The sequence below is a fragment of the Mauremys reevesii genome, linkage group 26, assembly GCF_016161935.1.
Source record: "Mauremys reevesii isolate NIE-2019 linkage group 26, ASM1616193v1, whole genome shotgun sequence".
Lineage (NCBI taxonomy): Eukaryota > Metazoa > Chordata > Testudines > Geoemydidae > Mauremys > Mauremys reevesii.
Genome location: NC_052648.1, coordinates 4102655 through 4128268, shown reverse-complemented (window position 1 = coordinate 4128268; position 25614 = coordinate 4102655). Strand labels below are relative to the sequence as shown.

At 52.2% G+C, this 25614-nt stretch overlaps 1 protein-coding gene across 4 annotated transcripts in view; it reads right to left on the bottom strand.

Annotated features, from left to right (window-relative positions):
- Nucleotides 1–25614, bottom strand: part of EFNA2 (ephrin A2) — a 139002-nt gene that overhangs the window by 6091 nt on the left and 107297 nt on the right. For 2 of the 4 annotated variants that reach the window (XM_039516004.1, XM_039516003.1), the window contains 2 exons: nucleotides 19765–20057; nucleotides 2108–2173 (listed from right to left, as the gene is read on the bottom strand). In XM_039516004.1, the coding sequence (XP_039371938.1) occupies nucleotides 2108–2173; nucleotides 19765–20057 (359 nt within the window). Of the gene's footprint in view, nucleotides 1–2107; nucleotides 2174–19280; nucleotides 19417–19764; nucleotides 20058–25614 lie in introns of those variants that run through there. The other 2 variants (XM_039516006.1, XM_039516005.1) reach the window with 2 other exon arrangements.

Genomic DNA, 25614 nt, shown 5'->3' with positions numbered 1-25614 from the left:
CTGAGCCCCCATAACGCCACCTGAAATCAGCGGGAGGGGGGACATTCTGGAGCTCAGCCATGCTGCAAAAAATGAAGCCCACGCCCTGTCTCGAGTCGGACTCCCAGAAGTCAGAAGCATTCAAAGACTTCATGGCCGCTGTTGAAAATACAGGGGCTCAGTATCCACCTGCTGGGATCAGGACCCCGTGGCACAAGCTGGCAGTTCAGATCCTCATTTGATCTCGCTTAACAATAACCAAAGGGTTGACTTAGGGCCTGACCCAAAGCCCACTGAAGTCAATGGGAATCTCCTACTAAGTCCCGCTATAACGCCTAGCACGCTGCGGTCCCCGATCTCAGCTGGAGCTGCCTGGCGGCAGCGTCATAAAACACTAACAATATTGATCGAGATTTTTTTAATTCTACAAAAGTCGCCCAAAACCGAGAACGTGTTTTTAGGTGGCTTCATTATTTGGGGTTTTATTTTAAAGCCGCTCGAATGACAAAGAAACGACGTCCTTTTCACCAGTGCAGCCGGTCCCTCACTTCCCCAGCGAGAGCTGCTGCCACGCACTAATTACACGTTAACAGGAGAAGAAAATTATTAATTTGTTTTTTGAAACGCCTGAGTTATTTGATTCTGAAAAGTCGCCACTGTGCCGAGATTATTGTTTTTTTCCCCTCATTTGAAACTCAGCGGCAAACGTCCATCTTGCAGGTTATGCGCCTGGCATGACTCGAGGTACCACGCAGCCTCCCGCAGGCTTTGGCAGGGCTGGTGTGCTAGGAATTCAGGTGCCATTCAGCTGGTAGGGGAGCTCCCGCGGAGCGTTCGTCCTACACAAAAATCCTGGCAAAAGGTTGACGTCAGTGCGCCTTCAAAGCTGTGACAATAGCCAGGGTTTTAACCCACTGCAGGCGAGTGATCCGTGGGCACAAGTTCGATGTATGGGGATGGCTTTATTCTCACCACCACCTTCAAATATTTTTAAGGTTGCAAATGAAACCAGGAAGAGCAAACGGATGCAGAGCAAAGCACCCGTTGTGCCTAGGGCTTGCCAAGCTCCTCAGCTGGCATCAACCCGTGTAACGCCACTGAAATCAGCACTGATTTCCATGAGAGGTGGATCTGGCCCAGGAAGGCAGGAATCCCGTATAACGAATTTAGAAGTATGTAATCAGTCATTCGATATGCATATGTGTTCGCTCCCGCTGATGTTAGAACCTGGCTACACCACTGGGCAGGATCAGGAGCTTTTCCCGCGCATCAGAATGGCGGGGCGGTTAATCAGACCCTTCTCAGGATCCTCGGCAGTATTTCCTGAGTGCGTTTCTGTGCTGGTACAAGGGGCCAGATCAACATCTCCCAGGGAGCAAAATCCTCCAGCTAGCAGTAGCCACCCTGTACCTCACTGCAGGGAAGAGACAGGGCTCCGGTGCATTGAACATGACAGAGATTCTTTTATCGAGGCTGCTGCATAGAGACCCACCATGCGGTCCCCTCTAGCTCCCACCTGGGCCGCCCAATGTTACCACACAGGGGGTCTCCGTAAGTCCTGGCGTGGATCATGCACCCCTCAAAGGGACTTTGCCCCCAAGGAGCATGGGCAAACCAAGCCGGGATTGGAGGAGCCAATGGTCATTGGGGTGACGTGGGACAGAGCCATCATGGTTGGGGCTGGGTCAGCACTTGCGCAACGTTTAGGGCTGTTTAGATCCGAGCGCTTGGCTCAGTTCTGTCTCTAGCATGGGGGTTTTGCCAAATCTTTTTCCCCTTCGTTTAAGCCATTGTACTTGAAGGGAAATTTAATTAGTAATATCCCCACCCCCTCAGCGTTCCACGCTGGGCAAACTCAAAAGATCACTGACTGGCAGATTCCCACCCTGCTCCTAGCCTGGTTGGGGAAACACCACGAATAAACTCGCAGCTGCTCAGAGCTTGCATTTCGCCCTAGCCACATGGAACGGGAAGCTTGGCAGACTCTGTGCCCAGTTCTATGTCGAGAACCCAGGGGTTCTAAGCTCTGGGTTCTAAGCTCTGCACGACGCGTTCTCCCCTGCTGAACACGCAGCTTCCCAGCTCCCATCGCCCGCTTGGGAGCAGGCAACACACTTGAGCTACTTACTCGTTGGTCGAACATAAACCTTCAGCTTTAAGCAGGGCCTGTCCACCATGTTAGGGGGAGAAGCAGCTGGAAGAAACACAAAGGAGAGAGACAGAAAACACAGTGGTGTTAGAAGAGGAGTGTGACATTTGCCTTAGCAAAGACCAGCACAGTGCTACCTGCTAAACCAGCAGCATCTCTCACTGCAGCTCCCCCGGCTCACGGCAGGCTGAACACGAGCCAGTTTATTGAGGACGACAGTCTAGGCCAGAAGGGCACCTAACTCCCTTAGGCACTTTTGCAACTCCCAACCATCGTGCCCAGAGGCACAACTCAGGGTCAGGGCCGTGTTGAACTGGGAGTGTGACCAACACATATAAAGACATGGCCTCTGCGCCAAAGATCTTTACATCCTAAGCAGACGAGCGACATATGAGGGGTGTGGGTGGAGGAGGGAGAGGATCAGGCAGGTGCGATTTTCATAGACACATGGGTCACTGCAATTTTTCAACCAAGGAGGGCTGCCCCTCAAGCCAGTGTAAATTGGCTGATTTCTTATAGGCATCTCCTCAGAGCTGGGCATGGGGGAGATATTTGCAGAGGGCAGTAGCCTGAAGGATCATTGATCTATTTCTAAGCCCTCCTGAATTCGCCTATAAATAGCAGTTCCAGCTAAGCACACAGGTTTTCCTTCTATGGCAACTGCTGAGCTGCCACTGTTGCTTCGTATCACAGCTGGGAGGTGGGGAATCTATACTCTCCCCAGGACTCTCAGCGGACCCTTTTCTGTTCAATATTTAGCAACCAGGTCGCTACGCCCGTATTCAAGCAGGACAGAATGTTAGCCCTGTCTCCGGTGCTGCTAGCGTTTCGGGCGGGTGGAGTCCCCAGGACAGAGCTTCCGCACCAGCAGCGGCCCCAGCCTTGCGTGCGAGGTGGGGGGAGAGGAGGCTCGGGCGAGCAGCTCAGGAAATAGTCACCCACACATGGCTTAGAGCACGGCTCACTTCCCTCCCTCCGCCTCATTAACACGACTCAGCCCAGACCTTGGATAAACTGGGGCTGAGGTCCCTGAATGCCAGCAATCCCCCCTTTCCCAGCCCTGGCCTCTCTGCTGCGGGTGCCCGTGCCCGTGCTCCTTTGGGTGGCGGTTTTTGCGAGGTGGACAGCTGGCGCCCTGGGAAATGGGCTGAGGCCCATCAAACTCATTCCACACAGGGGCCTTTGAGCACCCGTCAGACATGGGGTCTTGGGGACTGGGATTCTGGAGGCCTGGACCTGCCGCCAATTCTCCTGTGTGATTTTGGGCAAATCACTCGATCTCCCTAAATTTCTCATTTGTCAAGTGGGGGTAAAAGTCGTTCCTTTCCCCAACCCCTTGGGCAGGGGCTGTCTCTCATTCTGTGTCTGTGTAGTTCCTAGCTCGACGAGACCGTGATCGCCGCTGGGATCTCTAGGGCCAGCATCTCACATTTCACATATCTGGCAGTTTACGGACTATCCAGGGACGCTGCTCATGATCTGAGGTTCTCTGCACTATACAAAACCAGGTGCCACTTTCCTTTAAAACTGCCCCTTGCAAAGCTACTGCAAAGGGTGGGTGTGTAAGAAATGCCTTTTCTGTGGCTTTTTACTGAGTGGAGAAGGACATCTGGGGTCTCCTAGGTGGAACTCGCCCTCAAAAGGCAATGAATTAAAAACGGATGAAGCAAAATACTTGATTTGTTCTACCCAATGCCTGATCAGCCAGTGGAACTCATTGCCACATGATATTATGGAGGCTTAGTGGGATTCCAAAGGGGATTTGACATTTGTACGGATAATAAATAACATCCACAATTTTATTGCATAGCCTGAAAATGTAAAACGAGGCACAAATCCTCAAGCTCAGAGGATGGATCAACAACTGCCTCACTGGGGCAGCTTGTTCCATTATGGGATTTCTTGCTCTGAAGCTTCTGGTACTGCTGGAGACAGGTCAGCCAGACTGAGCGCTCGTGTGCACTGGTATGTTAGTCCCTGGGTCCCTGCCATGCTTTTTGCGCATGCAGCAGTGAAATCTTTCGCTGGGTTTAATTTTTGACTTGATCTTTTTTAGCCTTGGTGTCATCACAGCAGCTGTCGCGTCTGCAGCTCCAGAGAGGTTACCGGCAGTAGAATGTAACACTTCTCAGAAGCAAGGTCCGGTCTCTCCCTTGTGCTTTCCCGGTTCTAACCTACTTGGCTCTCAAGTCGCTGAGATAATGGGGCTTCCTACTGAGCTTCCATATGGGTTGGAATCCGTGGCTATTAAAGGGGAGACAAGCTAGTCTGGGAGAGAGAATGCACATCCAGCCATCTCTGCTTGACCTCCAGCTGCTCCCAGCTCCCTTTAAGGAGCTTAAAAGTTTGAAGGCATCAATTGCATTATTGAAGTGATCCCTGCCACTTAAACCGCCTCTTTGATCAACACTTAACTGGTGTCAAAAGTTGCCCGACCCCGGGCTGTGCCTTTCTGCCGGACTGTCCCTGGATACATGTTCTAACTGCAAAAAAATGTCTGCCAAGCCAGATTTCATGCTTGTTACAGACTCCTTCAAATCCGAAGGAAGGGAAGGGGGGCCGGGGGGGTTGTGTGTGAAACCCCTGCTGCGAGAGAACTACAGGCACAGTGGGTACAGGGGCACCTCAAAGCCTCGTTGAAGTTTGCCTGAGCGGCTGTTGAAGGGGAACAGTTTGCAATTAAAAGGGTGCCATGTGAAAAGCATGGGGGTGGGGAGAGAAGAGATTAGGTTGGGGAGGGGGCTAAGCCAGAGTGACGGGGAGAGGGAGTGTGTTGGGTTGGGGGGAGGGTGAGAATCGAACAAAGTAAGGTGGGTTTTTAACTCGCTCTGAGACTGATCCTCTCTGACAGCCCCGACCCCAGCTGTGCTGATGAGAAAAGCCGCCTCTTGGGGTCATCTCAAATAAATGTTAAAGCAGCTTGAACCATTGAGTGTGAGTATGTTCACCGGGGGGGCAGGGCCCTTGAGTACAGACATTCCTCCCACCAGGACCAGGACTGTCCTCTCTGCACCTGGCCCACACCCCTGAGATCCCCAGGCCCAGCCACAAGCAGGAAGGGAATTGTTTGCATAACACACTGCCAGAGACATGAGCCTTGTAATCTACCCCTCCGATCATTTTCACTGCTCTTCTCTGAGCACTTTGTCAATATCTTTCTGGAGCCCAGAAACATAAGAATGGCCGTGCTGGGTCAGACCAAAGGTCCATCTAGCCCAATATCCTGTCTTCTGACAGTGACCAGTGCCAGGTGCTTCAGCAGGAGTGAACAGAACATGGAATCATCAAGTGATCCATCCCCTGTCACCAATTCACATCTTCTGGCAAACAGAGGCTGGGGACACCATCCCTGTCCATCCTGGCTAATAGTCATTGATGGACCTGTCCTCCATGAACTTATCTAGTTCCTTTTTGAACTCTGTTAGTGTCTTGGCCTTCACAGCATCCTCTGGCAAGGAGTTCCACAGGTTGACTGTGCGTTGTGTGAAGAAAACAAACACTGTCCCAAGCAGGATCACATTAATATCATGGGACTAACTGAAGATGATGTTTTTATGTATGTCTCTATCTACATTCACCACAGCATCGAAACGCTTCTTACACATTGGTCAGTCCGTCCCTGAGAGGGAGAGAAGTGCTATTATCCCCATTCGACTGCTGGGGAACAGAGACACAAGGGACTTGCCCAAGGTCATGCTGGGAGTCCGTGGCCCAGCTAGGATGGGGTCTTGCAGCCCAGTCCAGTGTCTTAACCACAAAACCAGCCTTGGATTCTTTTGTAGCCACGGAGGCCTCCTGGCTAAGCTGCGCTCGGTTCTCCTCTTTCAGTTCCCCTCTGCCTTCAGCTCTATGTGTCAGGAATTCATTTTTCTCTGATGCGTTTTCTTGCATTTTCCCAAGCTACATCTCATGTGGTCACTGCCTGGCCGTATTCCTGAGCTGCGTCCCTTTGTGCTTTGCTGTGTCTCTGTCCTCATCAGCATTTCATGGATTCAGAGATTCCAAGGCCAGAAGGGACCACTGTGATCATGTATAACACGGGCCCTGGGACTTCCCTGAATTAACTCCTCTTTGAACTAGAGCAGAACTTTTAGGGGGAAAAAAAACAAATCTTGATTTTAAAAGTGGCCAGTGATGGAGAATCCACCACAGCGCCTGGTAAGTTGCTCCAATGGTTAATTACTCTCACTATTAGAAATTTGCAACGTATTTCCAGTCTGAATCCGTCTAACTTCAACGTCTAGCCAGTGGATCTCACACCTTTATCTGCTAGACTGACGAGTCCCCTCTGTTATCACATAGTTGCTCCCCTGTGTAGGGACATCTGTACCTACGGGTTATGCGAGACCCGACTTACGCAAATTCGCACTTACTGAAAAAGTTCCATAAGCCAGAAATGGGATTTTCGAGTTGCAGAAATGCTTGTATAACGTACGGGTCTACATTTCCGACTTATGCAAAATTCGAGTTACGCAAGGCTTTCCGGAGCGGAATGATTGCGTAAGTCAGGGGGCATCTGTGCTTATAAACTGTGATCAAGTCACCCCTTAACCTTCTCTGAGTTAAGCTAAATCGATTGAGTCTCTCACTAGAAGGCAGGTTTTCTAACCCACTAATCACTCTCCTGGCTCTTCTCTGGGCCCTCTCCAATTTACCACCCTCCTTCTGGAGGTGTGGGATCAGAACTGGATACAGACGTTGCTCCATGATCAACTCCTCCCAATTTACTGCCACCCCTGGGTTTCATGGCAGCGCTGGTCCCTCCCTCTCTTTAGGATCAGGAATGAAGAGGCGTGAAAGGCTCAGCCCTAAAGGGGTGGGTGGATTTTGTGGGAAGGGCACCTGTGTTAGGAAGTGAGACCCATACAACTGACTTCACACAGGGCATTGAATGGCCCCATCCAATGGGAACAACCTGTAATTACTGCCAACCTGGGCAGGATCTAAACGAGTGGCCTCCAGATGAAGGGTCTCTCCCCAAACTCCTGGGAACAGGCAGCCCTCCCCTCCCCTTTAGAAACTGACTCCCTTCCAGCTAAACCTGGATTCCTTTTCTCTGGACCTTGGGAAAAGGAAGCAGCGAAACTCTAGGGTCTGAGCGAATGGCCAGAGCACAGACTGACATGCCACACAGGCCTGAAAGCAGCAGACCTGGGATCCAGGGACCCCTGGATTCTAACCCTATCCCTGTGGCCGGCTTCCAATCTGCAGCCGCCTCGCTCCCAAAGTTCCCCCTCTGCCACTCTTGCTGCTGTGAGGGCTCCTCGGCTAGGCCTGTACACATGGAGAGTGCTAGGACGTCAGCACTGCTCCCAGGCCTACCCTGCTGCGATCCCAGCCTGGAGAGGGCAGGAGGCAGCTGGCTCTGCGATGCATGTTCAGCCCCTAACGAATGCCATTCCTCCCTCTCCACGCTACACCCATGGGCTCCCCCCACGAGCGGCGCTGCCAAGCCACTGCGGCCTCCCCGAGAGCTCCGTTAACGACACGTGTGTGTGCGTGCGCGCGCGCCCTTCCCCGGTCCCTGCTCTGTGCCAGGGGAGGGAGCTGGCATCGAGACAGGCAGGAAATGACCCGTGTTTCTCCATTGTGCGGGCCTGAAAGCCGGGAGCCGGCGCTGCGCGTTTCACGCCGAGGGGAGAGGAACAAGCAGCTGCCCGGAACATCATAATCAGAGCCCACAGAAAAAGGTGAGAGGACTGGGTCTGCGTGGGCGCTTGGGCCTGCTGATGCACAGTCACCTGGGCTTGGGGACGACACACGCAGAGCCTGGGAAGAGCCAAGCAGCCCAGTTCACAGCGGCAGGAGCTCCCCTCCGTCTCCCTCCCAACCCAGCAGGGGTAGGAGCCAGAGACTGGGAACGCCAGCCCCTTAAGGGCCTGGGGAGTCTTGCAAATATTTTGCAGGCATTAACTCTGCCTACAGCCCTTCCAGCCGGCCCGAGGTGCAACCTGGGACATGCTTGTCCCACTTTCTCCTGGCACATGGAGGTGGAAGCCACTGCCCCCCCGAGGTTTGTGCAGGATGTTGTAACTCAGGGTATAGGAGTGGATCAAAGGACCAAGGCAGCAACAATAGAAACAGAGTTGGGTGGGGACCAGACAGCCCCCCTCCCTCCCCACCGCTCCCCAAGCCCTGACAGGAGCATTTCAGGGGAGGGCAGCCCCCCAAAAGGCAGCTTAGCAGGAACATGTTAGTCAAATGCCCCCCAAAGATCTTGGGGCGGGGAGGGAATGAAAGGCCCCCTCTGGTAACAAGGGGTTAAGAGAAATCAGAACCTAGGTGTGTTTGGGGCGTGGTTTGCTCATCGCTCCCTGAACCAAGGCTCAAAGGGGAGAGCTGAGACCCTGAAAATGCAGCTACCAGAGCAGCTCTGCAGTGCTAGCAGGAGAGGCACTCGAGTGCCAAGCTCTTTGTTTGCTCTGGGAAAGGCAGGAGCTGCGCTGGCTCCCATAGAGCCTGGAGGGCAGCTCGGCCTGAGGTTTGCAATGTGATCTAATACCCAGGAAACAGCAGCCAGCGTCTTCGGGCCAGGAGCCCTGAGGAAACACCAGCTGCTTGAGGAAACACAGGAACTGATTCTTAGGCCCCCAAACTCCCAGAGAGAGAAGCCAGGACTGTGCCTGGGATACAGTCTGCCTACAAATTCTAAATAGCCATCCCTAGAGAGCCAGAGGCCCTGTGCAAATGCCATTATATAGGGAGGAAGCAGGGGGGGGTGGAGTCATGCCTCAGACCACACCCACTTCCAGAGACAAGCTATAAAAAGCTGGCTCTAGCTACAGCCAGGTTTCTACTGCTGGGTGGGGTTGTGGGCTGCAGTGATTAGGCTGCTATTAAGGGCTGTAGTGGAAGATACATGAAACGCTTTCCTGCTGTGGCCATAAGGGAGTCTAGATGAATGTGGTTTGCTAGTTAAAGCTTTATTTCCAGGCTGAATTTGGGTAGCTTCAACTTCTAGCCACTGGATCTTCACCCTGTGGCTGCTAGGTTGAAGAGTCCTGCATTTATCAAATATTTGTTCCCCATGTTTGTACTAACAGAGTGTGATGAAGTCACCCCTTAACCTTCTCTTTGTTATGCTAAATAGACTGAGCTCCTGGAGTCTCTTGCTATAAGGCAGGTTTTCTAACCCTTTACTCATTCTCCTGGCTCTTCTCTGAACCGCCTCTGATTTATGAACAGTCTCCTGGAACTGTGGACACTGGCACGAGCCACGGTATTCTGGCAGCAGTTGCACTAGTGCTAAATACAGAGGTAAAATAACCTCTCTCCTCCTCCAGATTTCTGTTTGTGTCCAAGGATCACATTGGCTCTTTTGACCAGCATTGCACTGGGAGTTTATGTTCAGCTGATTATCCACCACAATACCAACATCTTTTTGAGTCACTGCCTCCCAGGAGAGAGTTCCCCGTCCTCTAAGTGTGGCTGATGTCTTTTTGTTTCTAGAGGTGTATATTTACATTTACTAAAACACACCCTGTTTGCTTGGGCCCAGCTTATCAAGCCCTGCACGTCACTCCGCAGCAGTGACCTGTCCTCCTCCCTCATTCATCACCCCAATTTTAGTGTCCCCTGCAGTGGAGGGGAAGCTGCTGATGTGTGAATGTGGTGGTGATGGAAAAGCTTCATCAGTCTGCATTTTTGCAAAGTATCCTGCTTAGAGCAGAGCGCGCGGGTCTGGCTGGGCCGACATGGATCCCTCTGTGTGACGTGACCAGAGCCAGCTGTTGCCAGTACCTTTCAATACTGTTCAGCGGCCTGCGCGGTGACATTGATCATTTACAATGACACTTATTAACAATAGAAGAGCATCATCATCCCCTCCCAGCCCTTCAGGCGCCTGTAGCAGGGAGGGGCTTCCCTTTAGGAGGTGAGAGAACTCGACCACTGCAGCGAGTCCTTGGGGGGCTTCATGCTGTTGTCTGTTCCGAGTGGCGGTCTGTGCGCCTTTCCCCCTTAACAGGGAACACGAAGATAAAAGCACGTAATAAAAATAATACTCATTGGGAGAGATAAAAGGCGTAATTGCAATAATTATCTCGGCAAAACTCCCCTCTCCAAATGGAAAATGGAATTTTTTTTATGTGCATTTTAAAAAGAACTTATTTATTTTTTAATTAAAAAGGGAAGGAGAAAATTATTCTCAATAAAGTTTAATTTAAAAGTTAAAGCAGGGGGAGCTAGGAGGTGTGATTCTCCCAACTGCTAATGTTAATGGGCCTCTTATGTCCCACCTCTGCTCACACAATCCTCTCCTCTCCAAATGGGGACGGGGGGAGACTACCCCCCTGATGAATCCCCCCACGTCCTTCTAGGTGGGGACAGACACATCCCTCTCTAGGCCACACAGCCACACCCCTCTCCTCTCCAAAGGGACTCCCCGGCCCCAACTTGGATGAGGAAAACAGCTCCGAGTGCCCCTCCCTCTTTGCAAGGGTGAACTAACCCGGGCTTGGCAGCCGCCAGCTGTTAGGGAGGGGACCCGACAACCCTGGCTGAACATCCCAAGCGTTGCACGGCTCGGGACGTGCCACCGGCCGCAGCTGCCCATCCACAACTTGCTCGTGCTGCAGCAGCCCGTCTCCGGCGGGGGCAGCTGGGGCAGTGTTCCTGCCCTCTTAGCTCTGTGCCAGCTGCCCACAAAGTGCTGGGTTGATTTTCATTTCTCCCCAGTGGCTCTGAAAGCTTTTAATAGCACAGGCCCCTGGCTGTCCTCCAGATCGCCTCCTCCTGCTCCATGTACTCAGAGCAATCCCCATGCACGCACCCCCTGACCCCGTCTGCCAGGGCGTCCCACCAGGGACCGGGCCTTGGCTGCGAAGGGCTGAGGTTCGGGATCCGCCCCCCGCCATCCTGTCTCTGGGCCTGGGGCTGATCTCCATCAGCCCAGTATCCTTCAGAAGCGACTCAATTGACTGATCTAAACTTGCAGTCGGTGAGCTCAGAACTGGGCCCTCTGCCCACCTCCCCTCACTCCAGAGAAACTGCTCAAAATCATTACTACCCCTTGGTGATTTCATTGTTCAGCAGCAGACACGCAGCCCCATCTTAATTCCCTTCCCTTGTTACGTCCTGCCAGGCACTCTCTCCATTCGAGCCACAATATAATTTTCCAAGCGCTCTTTAAAAACGGTATCTTATTGCAGACATGACCATGCTCCCAGCCTGTGCTAAGGCTGGCTAGCTGGGGTGGTAAGCTCTGGGCTGCAAGGACTGGTTTAACGGTTGTCTTGTGTGCATTGGGCATGCTTGCTGATAACTATGAATTAATAAATAGCAGGTTTATGAGTAATCTGATGGGGAAGAGGGAGTATTGTTTATAATTGTTAATAGTTATCATTTAACATCTCTTACAGTACCGCCTAGAAGTCAGCTAGGTTGGGCCCCGCTATGCGAGGTGCTGTAGATACTTATAGTCAATGGCTGTCCCACTATCTTTCACTCAACTGTTCAACAATCCTGAGCTGGGTTCCCCAAAATCACAAGATTGGTTTAAAAATTGTAAGTTTTTTTTTTAAAGGTTGGACTCCTTTCTATTTGTACTCTGGATTTTATTACCTTCAAGGTGTCGTGTTTTCAAGCGTTTGTCTGGAGTCACAACAGCTAGACACATACTTTTGTTTTTAAAAAAACAGCTGAGATTCTCATGTGACTCCAGGAGCTGGAGCTTTAAGAAGAGCCCCAAATTATCGCAAGACTTGGTGACCCAATGACCCTGCCCCAAAGAGCTTATAGTCTGAAAGACAAGACATGGAGGAGACAAACGAGCAGTTCCACCACTCTGTCCACACAACCTGGGGATCTGCCCACTCAGACACACCCGTGCACACACTCAGAACATACACAGTGCTGTCGAGGGTACGTCTACACTGCAATCAGAGGTGTGACTGCTGCACACATAGGCAAAGCCAAGCTAGCTTTGATCCAGCCAGCTTCCTAAAACCAATGGCCAAGCCGTGGCCGCATGGGTGACAATATGAACTAGCCACCTGAGTATAAACCCACCCGGAATACTGGGTACATACTCAAGCTGCAGGCTAGCTAGATCAAAGCTAACTCGGGTGTGTCTACACATGCCACAATCACACCTCCCAACTGCAGTGCAGACGCCCTGACAGTCCTGTCCAGCCATCTTCTCTGCCCCCTGGTTCTGTTCTTCCCTCTGGATCTCCTCTCGTGCTGGACCAAGTTCCGGTGCTCTCACCCTGTTCACATCCATTATTATTGTACTACAGGAGGACCTACAGGCTCCAGGTGAGATCAGGGCAGAAGGGACACAGAGGTACCGAGAGGCCAAGTGATGTGCCCAAGTCACCCAGCAGGTCAGTGGCAGAGCTGGGAATAGATCCAATTAGTTCATTCCTCCACTGCTGCCCTCTGCCCAGCTGCCACCTGGGGGTGTCGCAAGATGCTGTGGAGCCTCAAAAACTGGAGGAGGAGGGTTCAGGCGGGAGCCACATGCTGGTAGGTGGCAGGGTGCCTGGAGGGGGGCGGGTCCCAGATGGAGTGTCCACAGCCTGCCCCAGCTGCATGGATCATCTCTGTTCGCTTAGAGTCCCACCGTTGAATTCTGGGACTCGGGACCGTCTCTTTGATATGCAGCCTGGCCTCCACCCCTGCATCCAAACTGAAATCGCGGACCGAGGGAAGGAGTAGAAGGCCCTGCAGACTGAACTTTTAGCCCTTATCTATGCTGGGAATTTGCCCTTGTCACAGCCATCGGTAGCCAGCCTCTGGCATAGCAGTGTCAGTGCAAACCTCTAGTGCAGACAGGCAGGGGCCAGACAGCACCAGGGCGAAATGTGGCTTGTAGCAGCTTTGTCTAGCCACGCTAGGGATTTGCAATCAGGCAGCTACACTGAGAACTGGCCGTCGATGGCTGAAATCCCCAGCCCAGACAAAGACCAAGTCACTGGCTATTTCTTAACTCCACAGCCTAAAGGGACGCAGCCTCGCTTCGTAAGACACCAAGCAGCATCCTACTTGCCGTTTCTGTAATTGTGTGTGTGTGTGAGTGCGTATGCATGTTCCCGTCCACCCCCTGCCGGGCCTGTCTGCTCCAGAGGCTTGTTTGCAGGCGGGAGAGTGAAATGTTACCGAGAGCTCCAGTTCTTAGTGCTCATTTGTAATGTACCTGCCAGCGCAGACAGTGCTCATCTGTAACGTACCTGCCAGGCCCCCGCTTGCTGCTTTCTTGTTACGGGGTCCAGCACGTCTCATGTCGTTTATCTGTTTTCAGCAAATAAATTCTTTGCAGCTTCCAGGGGATCTGATCTAGTGGATAAGGGCTGGGACTCAGGACACCTGGGTTCTCTTCCCAGCTCTGCTTCTGACCTGCTGTGTGACCTTGGGTGAGGTCCTTCCCCTCTCTGTGCCTCAGTTTCCCCGCCCACCCATTGTCTATTCAGATTGCTCTGCAGCAGGGACTCCCTCTCCCTATGAGTCTGTGAAGCATCCGACATAATGGGCTTCTGATCTAGGTTGGGGCCAAATAATTAACCATAATGTTTAGTGTGGAAGTCAGGTCACATGTCTGGTCTCCCCCAGTCTTGCAAAGTTCCCCATTAACTTGACTTTCCTATTTCAGCCCACGTATCATTTTCTCTCCCTGGGCTCCCAAATCACCTTCCTTTGGCTTAACAACCCGATTACTTCATCCAAGTACCCGTCTCTGACTGGGAAAGATGTGTCAGTCTCTCGGGCTCATCTCTCCTTACCAACGGATCTTTGTTTTAAACGGATTAACAGGTATCCTAAACTGAAACCAACAGGGGGCTGAAATCCTGAAGCATCTGATCTCTGCTCTAGACTCTCCCAGGCATAATGATTTTTTTTCCAAGGAATGATACAGCACATTGTCTTGATTGTGCCGCACCCCAATCATGAACTAACCTCCTGAGCTGGGGAAAGACCAATAACCCAGTTCCAGATCTTCAGAACCCAGCTGTAAATTCTGATCCAATACGAATCGGCAAATGGGTCTCACCATTTGCTCGTGTCCCCAGCGCCGGCTCTTAACCTTGACCCAGAACTGGGAACACAAAGCTTCGTCTCTCTGCCTGCGAGGTTAATGGAATTCCAATTTGTGAGCTCTAGAAGGAGGTAATTTCTTTTCTTTCATGTCTGCTAAATACGGTTCCTCAAAGAGGCATAATTTCTAATGTTCCGCATGACATGAATTCTAACTGGTTTAGCAATGATCAGTTTCACCATTTACTCCCGTGTAATCTCTCCCTAACGACATTAAAAAATAAAATAATAATAAAAAAAACAGAATAAGAAAAGAGAGTTGTAGACGCAGTGACTTCACGAGTGACATTTTATGGGGGAGGGGAGAATGGTAATTTAATCTAGATAAAAGGAACAAATTAAGTGGTTTCCAAACAGATGCTTTAGAAAAAGGGGAAAAATAATAGGAAAGATAACGGGGCTGGTAGTTCCCACACAAGAGGAGAAGGGCGTCTGGCTTCAAATGACACCATCAAGTGCTTTTGGGTCATGATTTTTTAATTTTTTTAATTTTAACCTTTAATTGCAAAACTCCTGGGGTCTGATCCAAAGCCGCTGGAATTGTTTCACCGGCTCCAATCCGCTTGCGCTCAGGCCCCATAATGCAACTTTTTCCCTATTTGATTTTTGTCTTGTGTACATCCACTCGGGAGGCTGAAAATTTAAAATGGGCCTGAGTCTCCTCTTGCTTGGGGCCCGATCCTGTACGCGTGTGCTTGGCTTTAAGAACGGGAGTCGCCCTGTGCACTTCAGTTAAGTCGTGTGAGTAAAATTCTGCATGTGGTTAAACACTTGCAGGATCAGGGCCTTGGAGCGGGGTAAAGCAGGAGTAACTCTGTGGGCTGTTTGTAAAGGGCCTCTCAGGGTGCTAACTGCTGGAAACTGGGCTAGGCTATAACTCCAGAGGTGGCCAGACCTCCAAAAGGAGTGAGATTCACGAGAACGTAGGAACTGTCAGACAGGATCAGAGCTGAGGTCCATCTAGCCCAGTGTCTTCTCTCTGACAATGGGTAGCACCAGATGCTTCAAAGGAAGGTGTAAGAAATCCTGCAGGAGGCAGTGAGGGGATAACCTGTCCCCATAGAAAGTTCCCTTCTGACCCTTTTAGCTAGGCTGGCTCATGCCCTGAAGCATGAGGATTTATATACTTAGCTAAAAAGTTTCACATCTAGGACGCTCTATTCAAAATGGCCTCACTCCAGCCCCCAAGCACGTGCTCCCAGTGTCACAAGCCAATGCAGCCTCAGCTGGTCTCAGCTGTTCCTGTGGTGTGTAGGGCGAGAGCGGTCCCTAAATCAGCTGTGCTCTCTATAGGGCTGGTTGGGAAATGGTAGGTAGCTCCCACCCCAAACACCCTAATTTCATTGGAAATGGTTCAGTTAAGGTTTTTGATATTTTTTGTGTGTGAAAATCACAAATTTTCAGTTTTCATTTTCTGAGCCCCAGGGGGAAAAAAACGGGGGGGGGGAAAGGGGAGGAACCTCCAAATTATTAAATAAAATACATGAATTTTTTCTAATTAACAATTGAGTGATATAAGCGTTTTCATTGAAAATGTTTTCACAGACCATGAAAGTCCCTGTAAGTAGCTGCTGCCATTGTGAGTTGTCCTCGGAAGGGGATGAACCGGTCAGTGCGGGTCAAACCGCTACGGCACGGCTGGTAGGATACTGCGCCGGGTGCCTGCTGAAGCTTCTGAAGGTACGTCTACACTGCAGCTGGGCAGAGAGACTCATGCACTAAAAATAGCCGTGTGGCCATCGTGGCTCTGGCAGAGCCTCGGGCTGGCCACCTGAGCTCGGACCCAGGGGGCTGGGTGGACCCGAGGCCTGTGGTGTCCCCCCCGCTGTTTTAGCACGCTAGCTCCAACTCCACTAGCGCAAGTCTGTCGCCCCACCCCGGGAGGCTCCCTCCCAGCTGCAGCAGAGATATCCAGAGTGGTGGAACTGGCTCCCTGAGCTGTGCATGCGAACAGGTGAGGATGCACAAGTGCCGGGGGTGCAGCCCAGGTGGCTTGTGGGGGGGGGGGGCAGATTTTGCACTGGGTGCAGGTTCTTTTTTTACAACGGGGTGAATTCAGTAGATGCCCCGGCCCTGAAGAAACAGGCGCCAGAGGCACCGGTGAGCTGAAATCTGCTATCAGCCACGTGCATCTAATCCAAGGGAAGCATAGGTGCTGGAACTGGGGGTGCTACAGCCCCCCCTGGCTTGACGTGGTTTCCATTATATACAGGCTTAATGGCTCTCGGCACCCCTGAAGGGAAGGGACAGGAGGAAGGCGAGAGACAGCCCTTACTACCACTGCCTTGACGACAGACAGGGGGGAGCCACATAACCCTTTGACCCTTCACCCTCTCCTGGAAACCAAGGCCTTGGCCTCTCTGTATCCGCCAAAACTCCGCGGCTCTGGCCAAGGGGGAAGATCAGCCTCCCCTGCCTTCTCAAAGCCCAAATACGTCCCTGTGAGGCCGTACCCCCATCTCCTGGTCCTTGGTCCCCACCAGCCGTGACAGCACTGGGGAATATGAGATGGGGGGGGCCGGTTCGGAACTAGACCCAACGGACACTTTTGACTCAGACTCCCACGGGTGCAGATGGAGTTCCCAGGCTGGAATCAATGGAGTTCCAGCAGGGATGAGTTCTGCCAACCGAACTAGGGACTCAGCGGCCTTCCCCCCTCGCCCAGGCCCTCCGCCTTCCCCTCCGAGCGAGGAGGCCTGGATGGAGCCTTCTCCTCCGTCCTAGCCCCAAGGGCAGTGCCTTCAGTTTGGCTAGGTGTCCCTCTCCGCGACCCTAAAAGAAACGCAGGATAAAAGCCCTGCTTCTAATCAAGATGAATGGGGCTCTGTTAAAACAGAGACGTAAACCAGCCTCCCCATTGGGTGGTCGGGCGGGTAATTACAGTCACTTGATTATTTTTGCTTGCTGGGAGCCCACGGCAGGGGAGACCCCCCAGGCAGATTGAGATCTGCATTTTACAAGGCGAATGGTCCATGGGGCGGGAGCAGAATGAACTCTAATGCTCTCATCCCTGGCTTCTTGGGGGAGGAAACATCGGCTCACCCAGGAGCCTCTCTGTGTGTTTGGGTTTGGTTTACTATTTTTCTGAGCACTCAGCTGGCCCGGGTCTTACACGAAGGCTCAGTTAATGCCGGCTTTAGTGTCTCAGATTCCGGCATGATCAATGGAGAGTAAATGGAGTTGCTGCTTTAAACCACAATAAACCCTCCGTCACCCAACAAAAAAGGGTGAGCTTTGTTCTGACCAGCAGTGTAGCCTTGTGGCTGGAGGGCTGGACTGTAACTCAGGTGACCTAGGTTTTAGGCGTGGCTCAGCTACTGGCCTGCTGGGTGACCCTGGGTAAACTGCTTTCTTCCTCTGTGCCTCAGTTTCCGCATCTGTAATATGAGGCTAATGGTACTGCCCACCTTTGTAAAGCACGCTCGGGTTTACTGATGAAAGGTGCTATGCAAGAGCTGGGTATTATTCACTGCATGGAAAGCTGCTGTGTCCTGGGAGAGGCAGAATGAAGGCAACCGGAGGACCGTAGGCACGCGCACCCGCAGCTGTGCCCAGAGTTAAGAAGACTGGGGCAGTTCACACCTCTTGGGGTTCTTGTTTCAGGACCTCTGCAGATCCAAGCAGGCAGAGGTTACGGCTGGTCCCAGGGGCAACTGACATGCTCTTAGCACACCGACACAGCAGAGTCCGGCGCATGGAAATAAGGAAGGCCCCATCCTGAAGGGAAAGGAAGAGCCCCAGAAAGATTTTAGGTCTGGGATTACAGCCAGCAGACCAGGGAATCATTCAGAATTCCTCCTAGAATGCTAAGGAAGAGTCCACTCAGACCTCACCCTGAACCTTCACCTGAGCCCAGCCCGTTGAAGTTAATGAGAAGGCTCCCATTGGACCAGCCCCCTAGGTTTTAATGTGACCCAGATTTCTAGTCCAGTGGAGGTATGAATATTGGGCTGGGGAGCCATTGATCCTTGACCTCTGATACTGGCTGTGACTTTGGGTGCGTAGTTCTGCCGGTCTCCCCGCAAAGGGCTATCCAAGTGCTCTGACAGTGAAAAGCACTCGGAGTTATTCCAGATTTCATCTGAGACACTTGGAGCCAGATTTGCCCAGTGCACTCCGGCTCCTTTGCACACCTCTGGTATTGCAATGCAGCCACAAAGCAGGGTTTAGAAGAGGCCGCTTAAGATGGCTTCACAGCTGCTTTGAATCACCGGAGCGGCACAGAGCAGACAGCGCGCGTCCAGCAGAACCTGGCTCCTGCTTACTGTTCAGACTGTGTATTTTCTGGTGGTGTTTAGAAAAAAAAGGGGGGAATTTTAGCCTTGCAGGAGGGAAGAGGCCCAAATGACAGGATTTAACCACAATGCTGCTAGCTTCCCCGCAATGCTATCCCCATCCTTGCGCTCTGCCTCCATAGCTATGTCTTGGGAAGATCCAAAACTCCTTATCCACCCACAACGAACAGTTCCCTGATCAAGCACGGGCTTCGCTTTAAGGGCTGGGTCCGTCACCCCCAAGTCAATAGGATTTCCCATGTGCTTGAAGTTCAATGTGTCCCTACGTGCTTTGCTGGGACAGCGCCAGTGTTCAGCACCTGGCAGGATGGAGCCCGGAGGGCCCTATCCTGGGAGATGCTGAGAGAACTGAGCACCTCAGAGGAGGTGCTCTCAAGGGATCCGGGCCTGGGATTCCATGTGGCAGCCAGTTCTCTAAGTGTCATTCGACCCAGAGCCAGCCTGTCTCCATATAAAAACTCCATGTGCCTGGACAGTGAGATCAGGGCAACGGGGAGTGCGGTGACAAAGCTGAGAGTTGGAGACACGTGCATGGGCCAAGCTTTCAATGCAAAGGAAGGCAGGTGGTCAGCTGGCCTCTCACGGGGGCGGAGTTAAAGCGGTATGAGCTCCTGGTTTGACAAGAGCACCTGGGTTCCTCATGTGATGGGGTTACTTCCTGATTATTTGAACTCCACGGTTCTTGAACAGTATTATTCATTAACGTACAGACACGAGCCTGTAGCCCCACCTCTGCCTTAGCAGTGTGTTTTTCTGTTGGCATAGGTATGTTTTTCAGGGGACATTTCTACCTAGAGCAAACTGGCCCAGCCCTACATGAATCTTTGCATGGTTCATGTTGTGGCTTTACAAGCCATTTCATAAAGCCCCGAGTCAGCAAGGAAACTTAACATCGTCGCAACCACAGCCAGCTTGCGGCGTCATGGCTGTGACTCCCCGGCACACAGAAGCCACCTGAAACTTCACAGGGACAGAGCTCGAATTGTCCTATTCCAAACCTACAGCCCCCCGCCACCAGAGCTGCTAGACGGGACACACAGCAGAACGGTTCTGACTGTATCCAGTAGAGGGCAGCGTTGCACATACCCACCCTCCAGCTCATTTCAATGTGCTTCACGCGGCTGCTAAGCGAGACGCTCGCACTGAGCTGTTAACTGCTCCCCGTGCAAATTTGCACGTTCTGCACTAGGCCTTCCATCTGGATTTTCACGTCACCCTCACCCGATTAGGAACAGGAATGCACCGCGGCCAGGGGCCGTTCCCCACGAGGGAGCAGGGCACAGCCAGCCTGCAGCGTGGGATACTCACAGATGTAGTAATACTCGTGCCCTGGTCTGAACTCAAATCCTAGAGAGAAGGGAGTGAAGAGCTGGAACTTCTCTGAGAACTTCAGGGGCCCGTTGGGGGAGTCGGGCCTGTTGCACTCCCAGCGCTTGAAGCCTTTCTGCCGGTGGTCGCAGGAAGCGTGACCCTCGTAATTGACCATGTACAGGATATACCGCTCCATCTTGTCCGCCGGGAAGGGGTCCTCATAGTGAGGGCAGTAGATATCCAGGTAGTCGTTGATGCTCACCTCCACCGTGTAGTCCCCCCCATGGAACCTGCGGGGAACGGCAGGAGAAAGCGGGGGTGAGAAGCAGGGAAGGACCGCGGCGGACTGGCCAGCCTGACACGTGTCAGCCAGAACACCAGGTTCTCTGCACGATGAGAGCTCGGCTGCCCTCGGCAGCACAGCTTTGGATGTACCTGCGTGGCACTGGGGGTGCTTAGCACCTGTGACTCTCAGACCCCTAAGGGGCTCAAGCGGACCACCCCAAAGCAGTGTAACCTTTCTGCCTCTCTGAGCAGCATGCGCTTCTGAAAGATTTCTAGGTTAAGCCACACGCCCAATGCTGCACAGCAAGGCAGCAGCAGAGCCAGGAAGAAGACCCAGGAGTCTTGGCTTCCATGAACCAGCGGATTACACGCCTTGCCAATGCTTCATTTTGTGGGGTCCACGCAATGAGTCATGGGATGCTTCGGGCATAAGAAATTCAGAAGTGACTAGTGACTCCAGGAGCCTGATTTCTAGACAATGCCAAGGTCCCACCCTCTGAAAATCACAGCCCCCTTTCGGTATCTCGAACTGGGCACCAAAAAAATCACTAGCCACTCGTAAAAATCACTAGCCACTCGTAAAAAGCTAGACCTTAAGTCCTGACTCTCTGCTACTCTTCTTCGACAGGCACTGGCAGCTGTGCAAAGTGAATGTAGAACACAACCATACTGATTCATATCACACTAACCCAATATAAACAACAGCACATGGGGCCAAGCCTGGGAGAACTGGGCCCTACATTTTTCCCTCTTCCTTTTTGGTACCTGTAACAAGCACAGAGAACCCATCTCTTCTTTTCTGATTCTGCCCTTCGCTGTGTCAAACCAACCACCCCCTACACAGAGAATAAGGGTGTGACGTTAGTGACGTAATCTGTAACCGTATAGATCACTGTTGCAACCACTCATATATTTGCAGCAAATATTGTGCAAAGGTTGTCCTGTGAGGTGTCTATGGAAGGTTATGATTTGCTGGGTATGATTATGCTCTGTGCCATTTTTGTAGTTGAAGTTATGAATATTGGCTCTGTACTTGTATATCAATGTGGTTTGATTCTAAATAGCCTCAGTAAAGCATTTGGCCAGCTTCTTGAGAAAGGAATTTGCAACTTAAGTGCCCAATCAAGAAACACTTAACTGAAGATGGATTTTGGGAGAGGCCGATCCACATCTAAGCTTTCCTGGAAACAAACAATGGCTTTGGCCTGCAAACTGAGTCAAGCATGGACATGTGACTTGCCCATGTGACTCCAGACTCCATCTTGCTGCTGGGATTTTCCACAGGAAGAACAAAGAGGTGTCCTCCCACAGGCAGAGAATATAAAAAGGCCCTGAAAACTCCTCCATCTTTCTTCAATCCTGCTTCATATCTCTGGAGGAACTTTGCTACAAACTGAAGCTTTGAACAAAGGGCTGAATGGATGTACTCCAGAGACTTTATTTGTGCCTGCAGTTTATTCCATCACTACTACAAGCCTGAACCAAGAACTTTGCCATTACTGTGTGTAATTGCTTCATTCCATTTAACCAATTCTAGCGCTCATCTATAGCTTTTTCCTTTTATGAATAAACGTTTAGATTTTAAATTCTAAAGGACTGGCAACAGCGTGATTTGTGGCTAAGGTCTGATTTGTCTATTGACCTGGGTCCTTTGGGATCGAGAGAACCTTTTTTCTTTTACTGGGGCCTTGGTTTTCATAACCATTTGTCCCCAGGACGAGTGGCCCTGGTGGGGATACTGGGCAACTGGAGTGTCTAAGGGAATTGCTTGTGGTTAGCCAGTGGGGGCAAAACTGAAGTCGTTTCTATTTGGCTGCTTTGGGTTGCCTCATTAGTAAAGGACCCCCAGCCTTTGGCGGTGACTGCCCTGCTTTAAGCAATTTGTCCTGAATTGCTACTCTCAGTTGGGCCCCACCAAAACCAGCATCGTTACAAAGGGAAACAGACAGTACAAGAGTTTTGCCCTTATCCAGGCTTCCCAACCTAGAGTTCAAAGCACTTTACAAACATCAGTTAATGGAATCGAAGGGGGGTTTGACTCACCCTATTTTACAGAAGGAAAACTAAGGCACAGAGACATTCAGCAACTTGTCTAAAAGCCCAGACTGCAGATTAGTGACATACCTGGGAATAGAGTTTAAGTCTGGAAGGGACCCACCAGATCTTCTAGTCTGAGCCCCTGTTTCACAGGCCACAGCTGCCATCCAACCCCCCCGGGATTTCTGACTCATACTCCCCTTTACTTTAACCACTCGACCACTCTCCCTTCCAAAACCGGGCGCAGAAACCAGGAATCCCGACGCACAGGTCCTCTGCCCTCACCACCAGTCAAACCCTCCGAATCCGCGTTCGCGCTACAAGATTAAATTCAGGGCCTCACTGTTTTAAGAGGAATAAACTGGCGACACTTGGTAATAAGTAACAAAAAATCATTATGCATTGCGATACCATCAAACCCTTTTGGTATTACTGCAGATGTGCGCTCCAATGCTATTGTAATTTATGGGTTTTGGTACTGATTATCTGAGAGATTAAGGGATTAGCAGAGCTGGAAAATGACTCTACAATACCTCGGCAAGTCCCATTTTAGACCTCGATACACCACAGTCCCCTAAGACTAGCCAGCTCTGTTTGCCACCTTCCAAACCCACGCCCGCCTTCTGGGGACATTTAAAATAACTTACTGTGTAGATCTGATTGGCCCTCACGTTTGACGAGGACTCCTCAGTCAAAGGCACGAGCCCCTCAGGAGCGATCCTGACTTCTCCCCACACCGAATGGGTTTTCTCTGCTAATTAATTTGAAGTTCCTACAGAGGCACTTGCCCTCAAATAGAAATTCTCTTGCCGGCATCAGCAAGCCTAGGGCAGGTTTGCGGGACTGATTCACTTCCAAGTTGCTGAGAGAGCACGGAACACCTGGAATAAAAATTGGGGCCGTACACACACACACACACACACACACACACACGGGCATTCACGAGATGCCAGGAGACACTTAACATAAAACCGTTCCTCCTTCTTCTGCTTATATTTTGGTTATGTGATGAGACTTCCAGACACGTCGTATCTCTGTGCCTTTTCGGCCAGGCTCTGACGACATATTGTATCGTGCCGATGCCTGTGGAAAACACCAGCTTAGGGGCCTGATCCGAAGCCCACTGACGTCGACAGTAAGAATCCTCTTGCAGAAAGGCAGGTGTGTCTTAGGGCACGGAGCACAGGGCCGGGGAGAGGTCAGGGTGCTTGCGTTCTATCCCCGGCTCCACCACTCTGGGACTCAGTCTCCCCACTGGGCACAACAGTGCTCAAAGAGCTTTGACAGCCACCAAGGGCAAGTTGCAGTCATCTGAAGCAGGCCAAAATCAGTGCCCCCCGTGGCTCTTTGCACTGATGTAACTGACTGCACGCGGCGACGGGCACCAGGGAACCGGGCCTCTTGGGCTCTCTCCCTGGCTCTGCCACTGCCCAGCTGTGTGACCCTGGGTGAGTCACTTCCCCCGTCTGGTGTATGGTGTGTGTGGGAGGAGAGGGAGGGGGGGAGATTTTCACTGAAGTAGCCACTCCAGTGCAAGCCCCTCCAGTGTAAACACGCTGCACTGATGCTACTGAGCCCGAGAAGGACTAGCACAGCGTGTCTCCGTTAGGAGTTCGCGCCTGTCCTGCTACATCGCTGTCCTGGCACCAGTGAAGATTTCCCTTGTCAGGACGGTACCAGATACCAGGGTGAGGGGTATGAAGGGGCTCATGCCCGGGGCACTAAGAGCTCAGCGTGATGCTGGGTTTGCTCCCCTCTCACAGAACCCCTAGAGCCCCCCAAAGCAAAGAGCCGGCCAAGAACAGACCCCACTGTAGCCCCTCAGGCCTGCTCTCCTCCCGCCCCAGGACTCCCCGTCAGGCGAGACTGACAGCAGTACATGGGCCCCCTGTTGTGCGAGGGACGGGAGGGGGCTGGGCACTACGGGGAGCCTTGTCAGCTGTCAGTCTCTCTTTAAAACACTGCAGACAAAAACGCGGGCAGACACCCCTCTGCGAAGGCAGCAGGCAGGTCACTGACACTCCGGCAGCCGAAAGAGGAATTATTCATGAACGCCGGACGGGGGAGCCTCAAAAGACACACAACAAAAGTTTGGGAGGTTGTGAGTGGAGGGGGAGGGCGGCGTGAGTGGCAGGGGGTGAGTGTTTGGTCCAGCCTGTGCCCCGCTGCAGTGCATGCCTGGTGCAGCCCCGGAGCCAGGAGGCGGCTGGTGAATTGGTACCGGAACTGGTGGAACGCGGCCAACAGCTGGGCCACGGCTACCTGAGAACCATGTGCCCAACGCTACAGAGCCACAGCGCTCGGCTGCAAAGGGGGACCAGAGCTGTGGGAAACCAACCCAGATTATAAACCCATATTCTCTGCCGGGTTCAGTCAGCGTCACTCCACTGCCCAGTTTATGTCAGCCAGGGATCTGGCCCATAGTTCTTTAGGAGCTAACAACCTGGGTGTTTCCCTATTATCCAGACTGTGGTCTGTGGAACAACAGAAAACTTTCGGGGACCCCTCCCCCTGCTAGCCCTAAAGAAACCGCAAGCAGGGTGGGAGCGCAGATGCTGAGCAGCGGCACATGAAGGCAGCCTGCTTCCGTCAGGGGTCCGAGCAAGAAAGTTCATGGGAACGGGCCTCTTGGAGGACCGTGGAAGGGACTGGAGGACCATCGGGTACTGATTCCTGTAAGTGTCCGTGGCTGCACGTTCTCACTGCAGTTATCTCAGGTTAGCAACACGCAGGATGAGCGAACTCGGGGTCTGCCCAGTAGCTCAGGGCGTGAGGGCTGCTTTGTTGTGGGGGAAGGACAGAGACATCAGGGTGTGAATGTGGAATGGGTTAAAGGCAAAACCCATGTTTGAACCCATGTTAAGTCTGCAGTGAAGACGAGGCATGAGCCCTGGTCTACACTTAGCTACGCTGCTCAGAGGGATAGAAGATTCACACCCCTGCGTGCTGTGAGCGCTGAATGCAACAGTGGATACTGCGATCCGGCCCCTGTGCTGCAGGGAGCTGGGCTGGGACCCATCAAACTCATCCCATGGGGGCCATCAACCACACACACTGTTACTGATTGGGAGGTGGGGGTGGAACTGTCAGGGAAGATGGGGTGGGGGGGGCATCGAGTGGTGGGACTGAGCCCCCAGAGCTGTTAACACACAGGCCAGGAGCTCTGCCCCAGATCCAAGCACTCCCAAGTCTGGGGAGGTTTGAAATTTGGATCCGGACCCAGATCTGAATTTTGCAAGTGGCCTCCCAGCTTTACAATGGGCTGAACGAAAGCCCCAGGCCTCTGCCCCCCATACCCTGGAGTATGAAATCTCTCCTCCTACCTCTCCCTGCAGTATCTGAGCTGCAGGAGCCGGACCTGGTTCTGAATTTTGCATCTCCGCTCCCTGCATCTCCCTGAGGGTGGGTCCCCCCACCCACCCGCCGCGCTGTGCCCCGGGGTGCGCATGGTGGGAGGTGCAGGAAGGTGGCCACTGTGCAGTGTCTGGTTAAAGAGCCTCCGTTTCAGAGGAAAATTCATATCCC